The 15761-nt window shown below is 33.5% G+C and overlaps 2 protein-coding genes across 2 annotated transcripts; both read right to left on the bottom strand.

The window, feature by feature from the left end:
* Window positions 1–384: 384 nt before the first annotated feature.
* LOC141516710 (olfactory receptor 5B21-like) lies at window positions 385–1330 on the bottom strand. The gene is given in 2 exon segments (XM_074227704.1): window positions 385–1146; window positions 1148–1330. Coding segments are annotated over 2 exon segments (945 nt in total).
* Window positions 1331–11638: 10308 nt separating this feature from the next.
* On the bottom strand, window positions 11639–12505 carry LOC141516709 (olfactory receptor 5B2-like). Its single transcript, XM_074227703.1, has one exon. It carries the CDS (start codon window positions 12503–12505, stop codon window positions 11639–11641), a length of 867 nt encoding a protein of 288 aa, XP_074083804.1.
* Between the last annotated feature and the right edge of the window lie 3256 nt (window positions 12506–15761).

The raw sequence follows: 15761 nt of genomic DNA, 5'->3' as shown, positions 1-15761 counted from the left end.
TTTTCTCATACTACATTAAAGGGAAGAGAAAAACTATTTATCAAGTATAGCTTGTATTAAGCACGCTATATTAGTTATTAAGTATAACCATAAATTCTTAAACTACTGCTACCATGAGAATACAAATAAGAAATGAATATTGAAGGACATTAAATGACTTGTTCAGGGACTCAAAACATGAAAATATCATAATAAACATTATCAGCTGATCTTTTCTGATTCCAAGTAAAATACATCATCTCTAGAAAAGATAAAATCTACATCTCTTCATAAATTAATCTGAATTCAGAGCAGTAGCCTAGATATTGGAGATTCAATACTGCCTTTCTCCCTAGTTAGCATTGATGAAGTATATTCAGCTTTTAAAAGTGACTTCAAAATTTCTCATATATCTAATGGATATTTTCTCCCAGCAGCTTTTCTGAAAGCATTCTTGACTCCCTTGTACCTCAAGCTATAGATGAGAGGATTTAGCATGGGAATGACCATGGTGTAGAATACTGATGCCATTTTGTCTGTGTCCATGGAATGACTTGAACTGGGCTGGAAGTACATGAAGATGATTGTCCCATAGAAAATGGAAACAGCAGTAAGGTGGGAAGCACAGGTTGAAAAGGCTTTATGCCGACCCTCAGAAGAGTGAATTCTTAGGATGGCAATAAAGATGAACACATAGGAGGTCACAATTATCAAGAGGGTAAAATAGACATTAAATCCTGCTAAAATAAAGAGCACCATCACATTGATATGGATATCAGAGCAGGAGAGAGCTAAGAGTGGGGGAATGTCACAGAAAAAGTGATTGATCACATTGGAACTACAAAAAGAGAGATGAAAAGTACATCTAATATTAATGGATGACTGAAGGAAACTACAAACATAAACCCCAATAGTCAGGCGAATACACACACTCAGTATCATAGTCATGCCATAAGGAAGGGGCTTACATACTGCTGCATGGTGGTCATATGCCATCACAGCCAGAAGAAAACAGTCCACACTGGCAAAGACCATGACGAAGAACATTTGTGCAGGACATTCATTATAAGAGATGACTTTGTTCCCTGTGAGAAATCCAGCTATTACCTTGGGAGTAATAGCTGAAGAATAACCAAAATCCGCTAAAGATAGGTTACTGAGAAAAAAAGTACATTGGGTTTTGAAGATGGGAGTCCAAGGAGATCAATACTACCATGCCAAGGTTTCCCAACAGAGTGATCAAATAAATTAGGGTGAAAATTATGAAGAGGGGGATCTGAAGTTCTGCAGCATCTGTTAGTCCTACAAGAATGAATTCGTTGACTTTTGAGTGATTTTCCATAGATAACATTTCAGAATAGGGTTGATTACCTGTGACAAGAAAGAAACCAAAAGAAGTAACTCAGCATAGTTAATTTTGAAATATAACTGATAATGTGAGATATTTATTTGATGAGAGGAATAGGAGCATGAGGAAACAAGAAAATCAAGGAGATCATCATCATAGTTACTACAGCAACTTCCCATAAATGTTGACTTATGTTTCCAGCTTTTTGTCTATTCCACAGGATTAATAATTTCAAAGTTGTGATAGAAAACCACATTTTTAGGGAAGGTAACTTTGTTTTGGTGAAAACCAGACTTGGAAGGGATGAGCAGATGAATAGAGCAGAAACACTTCATGTGAGTTTTGTCTTTTCTGATGGAAAGAAAGAAAAGGAAAATTGTGGCAGTAGAGAGAAATAAGGAAAAAGGAAAGACAATGACCAAAGAGAAGAATGATAAAGATGTCCAGGAATTCAGTGGAATTTTTAAGACAACTTCAAATACGGTTGCTATGTCTGTATAATTGAATTAAATTATCATTCATGCAAAGCAGAAGCCTTAGAAGAGGTGATCATAAACCTTTCATGACTATGAATAAGGAATGAATTATTAGTCAAAGAAGTGATAAATGCTATTTAAAAAGTAAATATATATGTATATATATATATATAATTTGTACTGCAGACAATTGAAAAAAGCTATTACATGAATATTATTAGTTAATATAGCTAAAGTATAAAGGAGAGCAGTTGATTGGCAAATATATTTGATTCAAATATCTCTGGAAAAATGTCCAAAATATAACAAAAATGTAAGAGACCAAAAAACCACTCCCCAATAGATAAGTAGTCTAAGGAAATTAGTAAACTGTCCTCAAGAGAACTGTAAATCATTAATGAATATATATATATGTATATATGTATATATATACATATATATACATATATATGTATATATATGTATATATATATAAAGCATGTGGACGGACATAAAGTTTCAACTCAAAAAAGAAAAGCCAAAAAGAGAAAGAAATGAAACCCTGAAATTTCACTTAACACCAAGAAAATTGACAGATGACAAAAGTTGGAAATAGTCAGTGTTGTAGGCCTTGTAGAAAGACTAGCATATTCATGTGCTATTGGTTGGATCTGTTCATTGAACGGACCATTTCGAAAATTTGGAATTATGAAAAGATGGGGACTAAAATGTTCATAGATTTTAATCTAAGGACTCTATTACTAAGTATAAAGCCCAAGGATGTCAATTTAAAAAATTCCACATATGCACCAAAATATTTATTCACTAAAATATTTAGAGAACTACTTTTTGTAGTAATAAAGAATTTAGACAAATAGATTTCCCAAAATGGAGAAATGGCTAAGCAAATTTTGTCACATGAATATAATGTAATATTACTGGAAGAAATCATAAATATGATAAATACAGAGAAGTATGGAGATTGTTAAATGAAATGATATAAAGTAAAATGAGCAGAACAGGAGAAACCATATAATAATAGAAAAGAAAAATGAAATAATTCAATATGAATTCTTCAGAATTGTATGTTTGAAATATAAAAAAAATCTCACTGTAATTATACTAAAAGTTTGAGAACTATATTTGGAACAAATTTTAAAATATCATACTTCTTTTCTATATTGGGTAGTTTTGTTGCACTTGATTATTGATGATGGGAGGGGACAAGATAGTAAACTAAATACAAATAGTTCCTTGAATTCTCTCAAATTCCCTTCCAAATACCTTTAAAATGACACCTCACGTCAAATTCTGAAGTGTCAGAATCAACAAATGATCAGAGTGAAACACATTTCCAGACTTAGCACACTTAGGAGGTTTCCAGGAAAGGACTATCTCACTGAGGAGACAGTTGTACCAGAAATTCAGTACAGTGCAATTCAGTATTGGCTGCAGCAGCAGCTTCAGGAGCTCTTGACCACAGATGCCAAGGGAGTTGCACAACTGCTCATAAGGAGGTTATAGAGTAGGGATGTGCAGTGAGGGGGAGGCAGGTGAGGCCAAGCTGAGCCAGGTGTATGCACTCAACACTTTGCAATCAGATATGAGGTTTAGTTCTGCCTTACCTGCCTCACCCTAGCAGCATATCCCTATTACAGATAACCCTCATTGACTCTGGGTGTGCTGCCCACACAAAGTTCTGGGTTACAGTCCAGTGTTAAAGAGGGTAAAAAATTTGTGGTGATGGAAGAGGGTCCTTTGGTACAGTTCCAGGGTGGAACAGAGTACTTAAGGTTGCTCATAAGGAGCTCTAGTCTTAGCTCCAAGGCAGAAAGGAGAACTAAAACACTTGTGACTATAAGAGAGCAGAGGACCTGGTCAAGTTCCAGGATGGAGAAGCAATGACCATATCTTTCCTTAGATAATTCTATCTTGGAATAACAAAAAAAAGCTTAAAGACTCTTAAAACTACCTCTGAATAGGACTGAAGTCTGACATAGTATTCCCTCCATCCTAGGACTCAACTTAAACATAAAGTGAAAATTCAAGAAATAAGATAAAAATGAACAAACAACATCAAAAAGAGAATTGAGCCATAGAAAGATACAGGAAAGATAAAAAACATAACTAAAAAGAGAATTGAGGAGTTGAGTTACATGTAAAACTTCAAAAAATGTGAATTAGATAAAAGCCTAAAAAATTCTTGGAAGAACTCAGAGAGGTTTCAAAAATCAAAGAAGAAAGAAATAAAGAAAAAATAAAATAGAAATGAGTGATGCAAGAAAAAAAGTCATAGATCTCACATACCTGAGCACACTTTGTAGAACTTAATCCCAATGAGAGGGGAACCAGGATTTTCCCTTGTTTTCCCCACCTATGAGTTTAAAGGGAAAATATATATCTCAAAGATTAGGTATGGATCATATCCAAGTCTACTAAATAGCAAAAACAAAAAAAAATTAAGATAATCCCTTCTAAGAAAAATTCTTAGTATATACAGTGGATATTAGGTAATAGAAAAAAAAGTGCTGATTTTTTTAAAGAAATTAGTTTACATTAATAGGTCAAAATAATTATTCATATTCATTAAATTCATTAAAAATTGCAAAGTGCTCTACATATATGACCAAGTATGATATTCACAACTTCTTTGTAAAGTCAGTGCTTTTTTCTCTTAACTATATGCACCTTTACAAATACTGAAAAATGTCGAGCAATACCCATCACACCTACTTTGGTGCATGAATTAAATGGTACAAAAAAAAGCTTGACATGGCTTTATTTTGTAATAGTAATTGCTATAGTAATTTGCTTCTACTGACATTATCCCCACAATGTCTGAATTTGACCTGATGAAAACTAATAGAGCTAATTGTCCCACCTTTATTTAATTTTGTTTCAGTTGTGTGCCAACCCTTTTTTGCCATATGCACAGATTTTATTGCCCTCCTTTATTTTGTTTTTAATTCATTGATTTTTAAGACTGTATATTTTTGCAAGGCAAATGGGGTTAAGTGGCTTGCCCAAGGCCACACGGCTAGGTCATTATTAAGTGTCTGAGGCGGGATTTGAACTCATGTACTCTTGACTCCAGGCCAGTGCTCTATCCACTGTGCCACCTAGCTGCCCCTATATTTAATATTCTTAAGACTGCATATTTAATTCATTGATTTATAAGGCTGTATATTATTCCAAGGAAACATATAAAATATCTAGTTCTTAAAAAGTACACTTAAATGATAATAGAATTGAAGCAGCTGTGGATGTGAAGTCAAATATTCAAACTTCCAAGAAAGCAGATTATGTTTCTCCAAAGCACATAAATAAGTTCAGTTGAAACAAAAAAGTCAACAATTGAGAAATTATTATTGCAAAATGACCTAATTTGGGGTGGCTAGGTGGCACAGTGGATAGAGCACTGTCCCTGGAGTCAGTAGTACCTGAGTTCATATCCAGCCTCAGACACTTAATAATTACCTAGCTGTGGCCTTGGGCAAACCACTTAACCCCCTTTGCCTTCAAAAACCTAAAAAAAATGACATAATTTGTCCTCATAAAACATAAAAAATCTTTTAGAAAACTCTGACCAAAGGGGAAGATAGTACTGATACATGTACTAAGTTAAACATAAACTTCCTGAACCTGAAAGAACAGGGGGAAGTCCCATTTGAAAATAACAACAACAAACTTGTAATTGTTGCTTTAAAAGCAAAATAAAATTTTAAAACATATCTGTTGTAGATCAGAAAGTAAAATTATTTGAGTATAGAAATTGAAAAAAATATACTAAACTCAAATTTTCATTTGAAATCTCATCCAAATCAAATGAACATTTAAGATGTGGACATCTTTCACATATATCAAAATACCCATAAATAATGTTTTAGGGATGATGTATTCATTTGTACTTACACTTGATTATTCCCAATGGAATGATTGTGTCTGCAAAGCATATTGATATACCGAGAAATGCAGTTGTTATAGAATCACAGAGTTTCTCTTTTCTGTGGAAATGCAAGATTAAAACACGAATATAAACCATGCCACATATTAGGAAAGATTAAGAAGGTGTTTTGGTTGTTTTCCTTTCTTCTTTCCTCTCTTCCTCCCTTTCTTTCTTCCTTCCTTTCTTCCTTTCCTTCTTTCAGAATAAAAGATATGCTTTCAGTAACTTGACAGTTCAATTGATATAAGCTACCTTGAAAATCTGTGGGCTATAGTCAATGCTAGAATGAGGAAATGAACTCTGACTGTAGAATGTTTAATATCCAACATGGTGCAGTTTCATGATGAAGAATTAAAGACCGCAAAGGCTTATGAAGTCAATTCTAAATTATAGTAAACAATTATAAATTATATTAAGCAAATTATTTCTGCAAAAGGAGTCTATATTGAATATTAATAGGGTTTTTAAATTACATAAAATTGTTAAGGTTAATTATTTAAGAAAATACACACAATTATTTTATTTTATACCATTTATTCACATTATATTGTATGATACTCTTTGAGGAGGTGAAAAACATTATAACTTTGAAGAGAGGTATTTCACTTTCACTTCAGATTAATATTATCCAAATTCATAAGTTTAAATCCTTTATCCAGTATATCATGATTCTTTAGTCCTTTCATTTTCAGGATGACTGTTGGAGAAATGTGTTACTTTGTGATTTGATGAAATTTCTTAAACTCCATTTTGTAACTTTGGATCGATTTTATAACTTTGACTTCTGTGGAAGTTTCAGTTTCCAGTAGAAATTAATAACTTTCTTGACTTCCTTTGACTGTATAACCTGAAAACTCTTACCCTTTTTCTTGTCATAAGGCCAACAACATCAAGATAGTCCAAGTTGGAACATTAAATATCTCTATAACATTATATAACTAGAGATGCAAGTCCCATAACTATCAAAGGAAAAACCCTTGAAGGACCCTATAAAAACCTACTCAAATTCCTGGTCAAAAGAACAATTATTATTAGTCCCTTGATGGCATGGCTGTCACTTAGCTTAGGAACAACTCTTTCTTATCATCACAATTACTTAATTCTCAGAGGCCATTTCCTTTGGATATTTCCCCTCTCTCCCCTTTTCTGTTTATTTTTCCTAAAAAGTTTCACTAATAGTATCACCTTACCTTTAGTAATTATGCCTCTTATAATGTTTCTTGGTCTTATCTTCTACTGTCAGAATCTAACTAAACTTAATTTAGTTGAATAATAAATTAAACCTCAATGAGTACTGCCACCAATCAGATGATACAATTGATAAAATGTTGGACCTAGAAATGGAAAGACCTAAGTTCAAATATGGCCTCAGATATTTATTGCCTTGTGACCCTTAGCCTTTAAGGAAAAGTCATTTGATCTCTATCTGCCTCATTTCCTTCAACTCTAAAAGGAGGATCATAATACCTCATCACAGGGTTGTTGCCAAAATTAAATAAGAAAATATAAGCATGCACTAAATATTGTGACTGGTATATAGTAAGTACTTAATAAATCTCTACTTCTTTGTTCTCTTTGGCTCCTAAGTTGCTGACCACGGCTGGAAGTAAATTTCTTTGCAGCTGCAATTACGGACAGGAATTTGTTTTCACCAAAAAGAACAAGGGTGGAGAGTCTAAAACCCTAGCTCAGTAATTGAGAACACCTCTCCCATGGTGTTCTCTTCAGTTCCATAAGCTTCTGACCAAAATCAGGAATAGGACTCTTGGATCTGTCACATGACCTGAGTGGAAAAAAGTTTTTCCTGGTATTGTGGTCAAGAAGGCTTATATCTTATGGATATGTAGTAATATGTGGTGGTGGTGGTAGTAGTAGTAGTAGTAGTAGCAGTAGCAACAACAGTAGCAGCAATAATAGTAATAGTAGTAGTGGTAGTGCTGCATCTGCTTGTAGTGATAGTAGTAATAGTAGGTATGGTAGAAGTCATTGAATATTGCAAATATTATAATTTTTCAAAATATTTTATATCTCATTTATCTCATTTTTTACATTTATCTCATTTTTCATCTCATTTTACATTTATCTCATTTTATTTTGAACCGCTGAAAATAACTATTGATACTAATTCAGGATTTCCTGTCCTCTGAAATGCATGGTTACAAATATTCTTAAAAATAGTGCTAAAAATGTTAGTTTTCCTTGATTGCCATTGGGTGACCTAGAGTTAGGGAGTGAAATACAGATCAAGATAGACAGTATAAATACAAAGGAGAGAGGATAATAGATCTATTTCAATAGAATATATCCCAAAAGATGGGGGAGGGTGAATCTTGCTACAGCTATATATCTTAGTGAGATTTGGAAGATTCTCCAACAAAAATTCACCTCAGTGTCACTCATTGACTAACTCTCTTGGATACGTTCCTTAGTGGTGAGAAAACATGGAGTCAGTTAAGTGTTGCTCTTCCATCTCATGAATAATTAGAGGGTACAGTGGATAAATCATGGGACTTGGAATCAGGAGGACTCATCTTCTGAAAGGAGCAGAACCAGAAGAACATTATACACATTAACAACAAGATGGGGTGATGATCAAGCATAATGAACTTGTACATGTCAGCTCTTAAAAAGACAATTTTAAAAGACTTGTGATGGAAAAATATTATTCATATCCAGAGAAGGAACTTTGAAGTTTAAATGGAGATGAAATTTTATTACCTACAACTTTTAAAAGTTGTCTTATGTATTATGTAATTTTGCTATCTCTAGTGTTTTCTTTCTTCCATTTGGATCTGATTTTTCTTTTATAACACATTCAGTTTCGATATATGTTTGGCATGGTTATAAATGTAAAGCTTATAAAAGATTGCTTCCTATTGGTGGTGGGGCCAAAAGGAGGGATGAAGAAAAATAATAAAACTCAAAGCCTTGCAAAAAAAATGATTGTAAAACCTACCATATATAGTTGAAATATAAATAAATATTTATTAGAAGGATAAAAATATAAAGGAAAACTCATCTTCATGAGTTGAAATCCAATAGTGGACACTTACTAGCTTGTGGCCAAGTTATTTCACTCTGTTTCTCTCAGTTCATCATCTGTACAAAGAATTGGAGAAGAAAATGACAAAATAGTCCAGTAATTTTGCCAAGAAAACACAAATGAAAACCACAAAATGTTAGAATGACCGAAGAAAAAGCCAAGCAACACTAAGTATCATCTCATCATGTGCCTTATTTCATCAGATAGACAAGAGATAATATTTAAATGAAGAGTCATAATGCCTTGGATGAAGATGAAAGTCAAATTGTTCTCTGTTCTCCTCAATACTATATTATAGTGTGGTGTTTGATTTATGATATCACATTTCAGAAAGGAAACCCAAGATGAAGCATTTCAAGAGAGGAATAGTAGAGATAGTGAAGGGGCTGCTGACCACACCATCTGAAGATCAAATAACAATGTATATCAAAGAAACTGAGTAGACATGTAATTCATAGCACCAAATGACAATAGTAACTTAAAATTTGGCAAGTGTCAAGACAAATTTGGGGGACAAGAATTCATTAATTAATAAAAAAAATTATTGTTTGGAAAGCTTGAAAACAATCTGACAGCAATTGGGCATAGTCCCCAAAATGTTTCATGGTAACTTAATTATATATTTAAAAGGAATAGCAAGTTGTATCTAGTACATTTGCAGTCCCATGTGCAATCATCTTTTTTTTATTCTAATTTGATATGGAAATATTTATTTTGTTACTGTAATTCAGATAAATTTAAAAACAAATTAAATTGAATTTAAATTTATTAAAGAAAGTAGAAAAGCAAGGTTTAGGGAGACCAGGAAGACCAACCAGGCAGCAAATTCAGAATGGAATGAGCAAAAAGTCCAAGTTTTATACTATGCAATAGAAGGCATAGGAGGAAGTGGAGAACTCTATCTGCTCTCATCCTTTTATTCTAAGGGACAAAGAGAATGAAGCAGTTCAGTCAAGTCTTTAATTAGCAACATGGTTCATGTCCTTTGTTATCAAAGAAGACCAAAATGACAGTAGTGTGAGCTATATCTAGGAGAGGCATCATATTTCATGATTTTGGAACCAGTTTCTTCAGTTGATAAGAACATTTCCTGGCTTCACTTCTTTGGGCATGATCAGAGTTTCTGTTGGGATCAGAATTCCAAGGCAATACGCCAAATCTGGTCTGAGCCAGAGTAGAATCACTGCCACCATCATACTGCATACTGTATCTTTCTTACTAGAGGCTAGGATAATTGTAAGGTGTGGGATATCATGACACATTATTTATTCAAATTAGGTTTCCAATCTATTAAAATTTTATTCAATCTGTTCAAACAATATTTTCACAGAAACCATGACTCAGTCTGATCTCCTGCCAGTTTATTATTCAATAAATTTTAAGAACAATAAGAAAAACCCAGAAATATCACCAGCTCACTGCTAATGTCTGGAAAGTTCTATTCCTCTCCACTGAGTGCGAGAAAAGGTTTATTTGCTTTTATTTATTTTTCTTTTTAATCAATTACTGTACAAATCATTTACTCTGCATACAAAAAAAGGACAACACAGGAAAACAAAACCTTTTTGTTATGGAAGAATTGAAGTATTGCTCATTCTCGAGGTACAAATAAAAAGAAATATGGACTTGAATACTGAGATCTGTACTCAAACAAACTCTAAACTCTAATAATTATGGGTTTAATTTGTCTAAATTTCAATTTACTCATTTTCATTACTCAACCAAGTCCAATTCTGCCTTTATTAAATGTATCAGTTAATGTAATGACCTCTATAAATGCAAACAATAAAAATGGAAGAGACTTCCACCAAATATTACAATTTCCTGGGACAATAAGAAAAAATTCACACAGATAAGCATGATATAAAATTCAGTGTGACAAAAAGAAGAAGGAGATCCATGAAAGTAATTCCAAGGAAATGTGATGAGGGAGTTCAACTGAGGGAATCAAGTATGAGACTCTGTGAAAAGTATACAGTGGAGTGTGGGTCCTGAAGAAAGGGAAGACTTCAGGTAAGGAGCATGAAGTATATTTGAGGGATGAAGAATAATCCGGATAAAGACTCAGAATTAGTGTAGGATGGTACAAGGAATACTATTAGACCATTTTGTCTCAAACATTCTAAACTAGGGTTATTTCAAAAATAAATGCAATTATGTAGAAAGCTCAAAGATAGACTAGTTTGAAAGATGCAAGACAAAAGTCATTAACCTTTCTAATGTCCTGCAACCAACCTAGCCCTCATGCATGACATTCAAATGGGGGACATGATATGGAAATAAATAACAATTATCCAAACACAAATTTCCTCATTTCTTCTTCCATTTGAGGAAGTAGAGACACAGGGATTTGTTTATAAATCATTGGGGATTATTCAAATTTTAGAATGGGTTCCTAGTCATAAGGCATATGAGAGTTGAACTGAGGAACACACAGGAGTAAGTAGAGTAAATTTCAAAGAGGAGATGACCTTGCAAAGACAATTTGCTATATTTTGTGACAAAGCAAGAAATGACAAGGCTGCTACTCATTTTGTTGAAGTGCTGCAGAAAGTTTTATTACCCTTAGCAATCATAGCGAATAGATAGAATAATTTATAACCTTGAGAATAGAACTTCTGCTAAAATAAAGTACATTTAAAGTCTTAAAAACTATTATAATTCTCAAAGGCAGGGATGAGATTTACCAACTATGCAGTACTCTTACTTAATATTGTCTTATTTATTAGGTGATTCTGATGATAACTGGATAAGTTAAGATCAATTGGAGTGAGATATATGTTGTCCATCAGGGAGAAATAGAGATGTGATACCCAGAAAGGAGGAGCTGATGCTTTTCCTGAAAGTGTTCTTGACTTCTTTGTTCCTCAAACCAAGGGGTTCAGCATCGGAATAATCATGGAGTAGAACACAGATGCCATTTTATCTATGTCCATGGGGTGACTAGAGCTGGGTTGTAGATACATGAAAATGATTGTCCCATAGAATATGGACACAGCTATGAGGTGGGAAGCACAAGTGGAGAAGGCTTTCTTCCAACCCTCAGCAGAATGGATTTTCAAAATGGCAATGAGGACAAACAGATAAGAGGTGAAGATGGTGATGAGGGCAAAAGAGATATTGAATCCTCCCCATATAAAGAGCACCCACTCATTTGTTTGAATATTAGAGTAGGAAAGGGCTAGGAGAGGAGGAATATCACAAAAAAAAAAGTGATGAACAATATTGGAACTACAGAATGAGAGGCTAAAGATATCTCCTACACTCACAGAGGAGGTCAGAAAGCCACAGATGTAGCACTCAACAGCTAGACGTGTACACACACCTGATGTCATGGTCATGGTGTAATACAGAGGCTTGCACACAGCCACATGACGATCATAGGCCATGGAAGCCAATAAGAAATTTTCAACAGCAGTAAATGTAACAAAGAAGAATAATTGTGTAGCACATCCATTGTAGGAGATGACCTTGTCCCCTGTGAGAAGCCCCACCATCACCTTGGGAGTAACAGCTGAGGAATAGCCAAAATCCACCAAAGAGAGGTTACTGAGGAAAAAGTACATGGGAGTATGTAGATGGGAATCCCATAAGATCAAGGCTACCATCCCAAGATTCCCCACAAGTGTGATCATGTAGATGAGGGTAAATACTATAAAGAGAGGGAACTGAAGCTCTGGAACATCTGTTAATCCCAGAAAAATGAATTCATTAACCTCTGAGTCATTCTCCATAGATACTATTGGCTAGTTATGTCATTTACCTGTAACAAGAAAGTATCATTAGAATGAACTCAGACTTATCAATAACTAAATCATAAAAAATGATCACAGATTATATGGAACTGATCCAGGACTTATTGTTTCATTTATCTCATTCTTCTTAGGAGAGCGAGACCCTTAAGTCTTCAGATTTTCTTTTCAGTCTCTGAGATGGAATCCTTTTACATCTCTTTGATTCGGGGAGAGGCAAGTCCTTGTATTCTTCTGATGAGTTAAAGAGGGGTGTGCTGCTGCACAATCGACCAGCTAGGCTCTCCTTAAGGAATATGCTTTGGTCAGGCAAACAAGAGAAAAATGTAGAATAAAGGAGAAAAAGTAGGAGAGGGAAAAGAAAATAATATATGAGAAAACAAAAGGCAAGAGATTATCAAGGAGACAAATGCCAGTGGGACTTTGACAAATCCAAAGATAAATGCATGTGAGTTCTACAAGAACAAATGGGGTCAATGCAAGGGAATGAAGTCATCAGCTACTGAGTAGGAAAAACAAAGTACCATTGCATAATTAAGAAAATGAAGTAAATCAAAATGTTTACAGAATTATTTGAAAATAAATTCATTGTTTCTAAGTTGAATTTACTTTATATTATATCACATATATTTTTAGTACATCATCAAAACCATGGAATCAGGAATCCTTATACAGGATTGATGATCATTTTGTTCTTTTATTTATTTTAAAGAATACCAGTACGGCAATTATCCATATATATATATATATATATATGTATGTATGTATATATGTATATGTATATATATGTATATATGTAGATTTTTATTTGTGTGTATAGAAAGAGAGATTTAGATAATATAGATATGCTAGATAAAAGAACAAATATTGATACAGATTCAGATATGGATATCCCTTAGAGTACAAGCTTCTGGAGGTGAGTCTTTTTCCACTAAGTCAGGATAGTCTTTAAGAATTAGACTTGTAGTCTATCATAGCCTACACTATCAGTCTTCACTTTTTGAAAATATTTGACAAATTTTGCTTTCTTAACATCACCCTAGAGTACTCAGGATCTTTTCTACTAAAATGAGACAATAGAGGAAGGCATGAGTGGAACACAATTGTAGACACATGAAATTCCTGTAAATTAGCACCAGGAGCCTGACATTAATAAAGATAGAATCAAATGATATCATAGCAGATGGGAACCTCAGATCTCTACCTCATAAATTTCATAAGTGAAAAAAGAAGCACTTCAATTTAAAACACCATCAACAAAGGCACCTTATAAATGGAATTAAAAGTGGAGTCAATCAGTGATGATATGAGGAGATAAAGTGAGACTTTATATTTGTTACTGGGACTGGGAGGGATGAGAAGTACCTGGGATATGCTTAAGGTGGGGTGTACAATAAATGAAATAGAACAGGTAAAAGCATATCCATCAGATGGACAAAATTAACAAAAAATTTAAATGATATATGTTGAAAGAGTTACGGGAGAACAGGCACATAAAATTTCTTTTGATGGAACAATAAGTTGGTACTGCCATTATGGCAAATATGAGTGAATGATATCTATACTTAGGCTATATAGTGATGAGCACAAAGAAAGAGGAAAAGGGCTTTAAATACATACGCAAAAAATGATATCAACACTTTTTGTGATGGCAAATTAGAAGCTGAGGAGATCGTCATCTATTGGTGTTTAGTTTAACAAATTATGATATAAGAATGTAGTCAGAAACTGCTATGTTATACGAAATGCTTAAAGAAATGATTTCAGAGAAACCTAGGAAGTCATTTATGAATAGATAGTCAAAAGAATGGAAACAGGAGATTTCTTGTTGTTCAGTTGTTTCAGTCATTTCTGATTCTTCCAGACTTCATTTAGTATTTTCTTGGCAAAAATACCAGAATGTTTTTCCAATTCTATTTCCAACTAGATTTACAGATGAGAAACTGAGGCAAACAGTCCTAAATGACTTGCCCTGGATCACATAGCAATTAACTATTTAAGTTCAATTTTTAACTCATGAAGATGAGTCTTCCTGATTCCAGATCTGGCAATCTATACATGAACCACCTAGCTGCCCTAGATTCCTCGGTTAATTGCACAATAATAACCTTTAAAAAAGGGAGATTTTTTATGACTTCAGATCTCTCACCAATTTAGTGACAAATCAAGCTTGCAGATAATGTTGCTGAATAGTTGTCTGCCTACAGAGAGGTCACAGATTCAACTGCAGAAGGAGACATCCATTTTTGTATGTGGCCAATCTGCAAATTTATTTTGGTTTACCACACATATTTTTTCATTCTTTTTCAATAGAGATAGAGAAAGGAAAATAGGAGGGAGAGAAATTGTGTGTTAATAAAACAAAAAAAAAATCACCAGTATTGCATATTAAGAAGAAATGCTTATGTATTCTAACCAGTATTCTAAAAGGTAAACATGGTAGAAATCATTTGAATGAAGATAGATTTGATGGCAGAAATGCAAGGAATATTGACACGAGGATAGATTCTTAAATACTTGAGACAGAAGAAGAACTATATGAGACATTTGGGAAAAAAAATCACAAATTCACTCTGTAGTCATGATATAGTATCTAGTAAATATGTAAGGTTTGTGAAGCAATAACATCAATTTTGGGGTAATCTATTGGATCTCTGTCTCTGTCTCTCTTCCATGACTTCCTATCTAGTCTTAAGGATAATTTCATTTTTCAAAGAAACCAACAGGGAGATATTTTGCTGTGTATCTGTTTGTGAACCTGGAGGAACTGGTTTCTAAAATAAATAATAGGAACTTCCATTGTTAGTGATAAATTCACCTTAGAATTTCAGAGGTAACTGCAAAGAATCCTAATTTTCATTTATTGGAGGGATTAGTCAAATGGTCAATCAAGTGAATGTTGCTGATTAAAATCTATCTGAAATTTATTAGTTAATTAAATAAGTCTCTCATGGGTTTCTTTTTGAGAAACTTATAGAGTTTAGATGATAGTACAATTAGGAAGATTCTTCAGTAAGGGAATTGCAGGATGCCAAGTTCCAAATTTAATAGTTAAATATTAACTTGCAAGATATTCTCCAATGAATTATGTTCAGATAATTTTAATAAAGGCTATCATTACTTTAACATGTTAACGTTTGTGAAATATTTTACTTGTTATTTCATTTGATACTTGCAATGACCCTGTGATATTCTATTGTTACCCCATATTTGGCAGATGGAAAAATTGAAATTGAGA

This window comes from Macrotis lagotis, chromosome 3 (assembly GCF_037893015.1).
Source record: "Macrotis lagotis isolate mMagLag1 chromosome 3, bilby.v1.9.chrom.fasta, whole genome shotgun sequence".
Lineage (NCBI taxonomy): Eukaryota > Metazoa > Chordata > Mammalia > Peramelemorphia > Peramelidae > Macrotis > Macrotis lagotis.
This window is presented reverse-complemented; position numbering and strand designations above follow the sequence as displayed.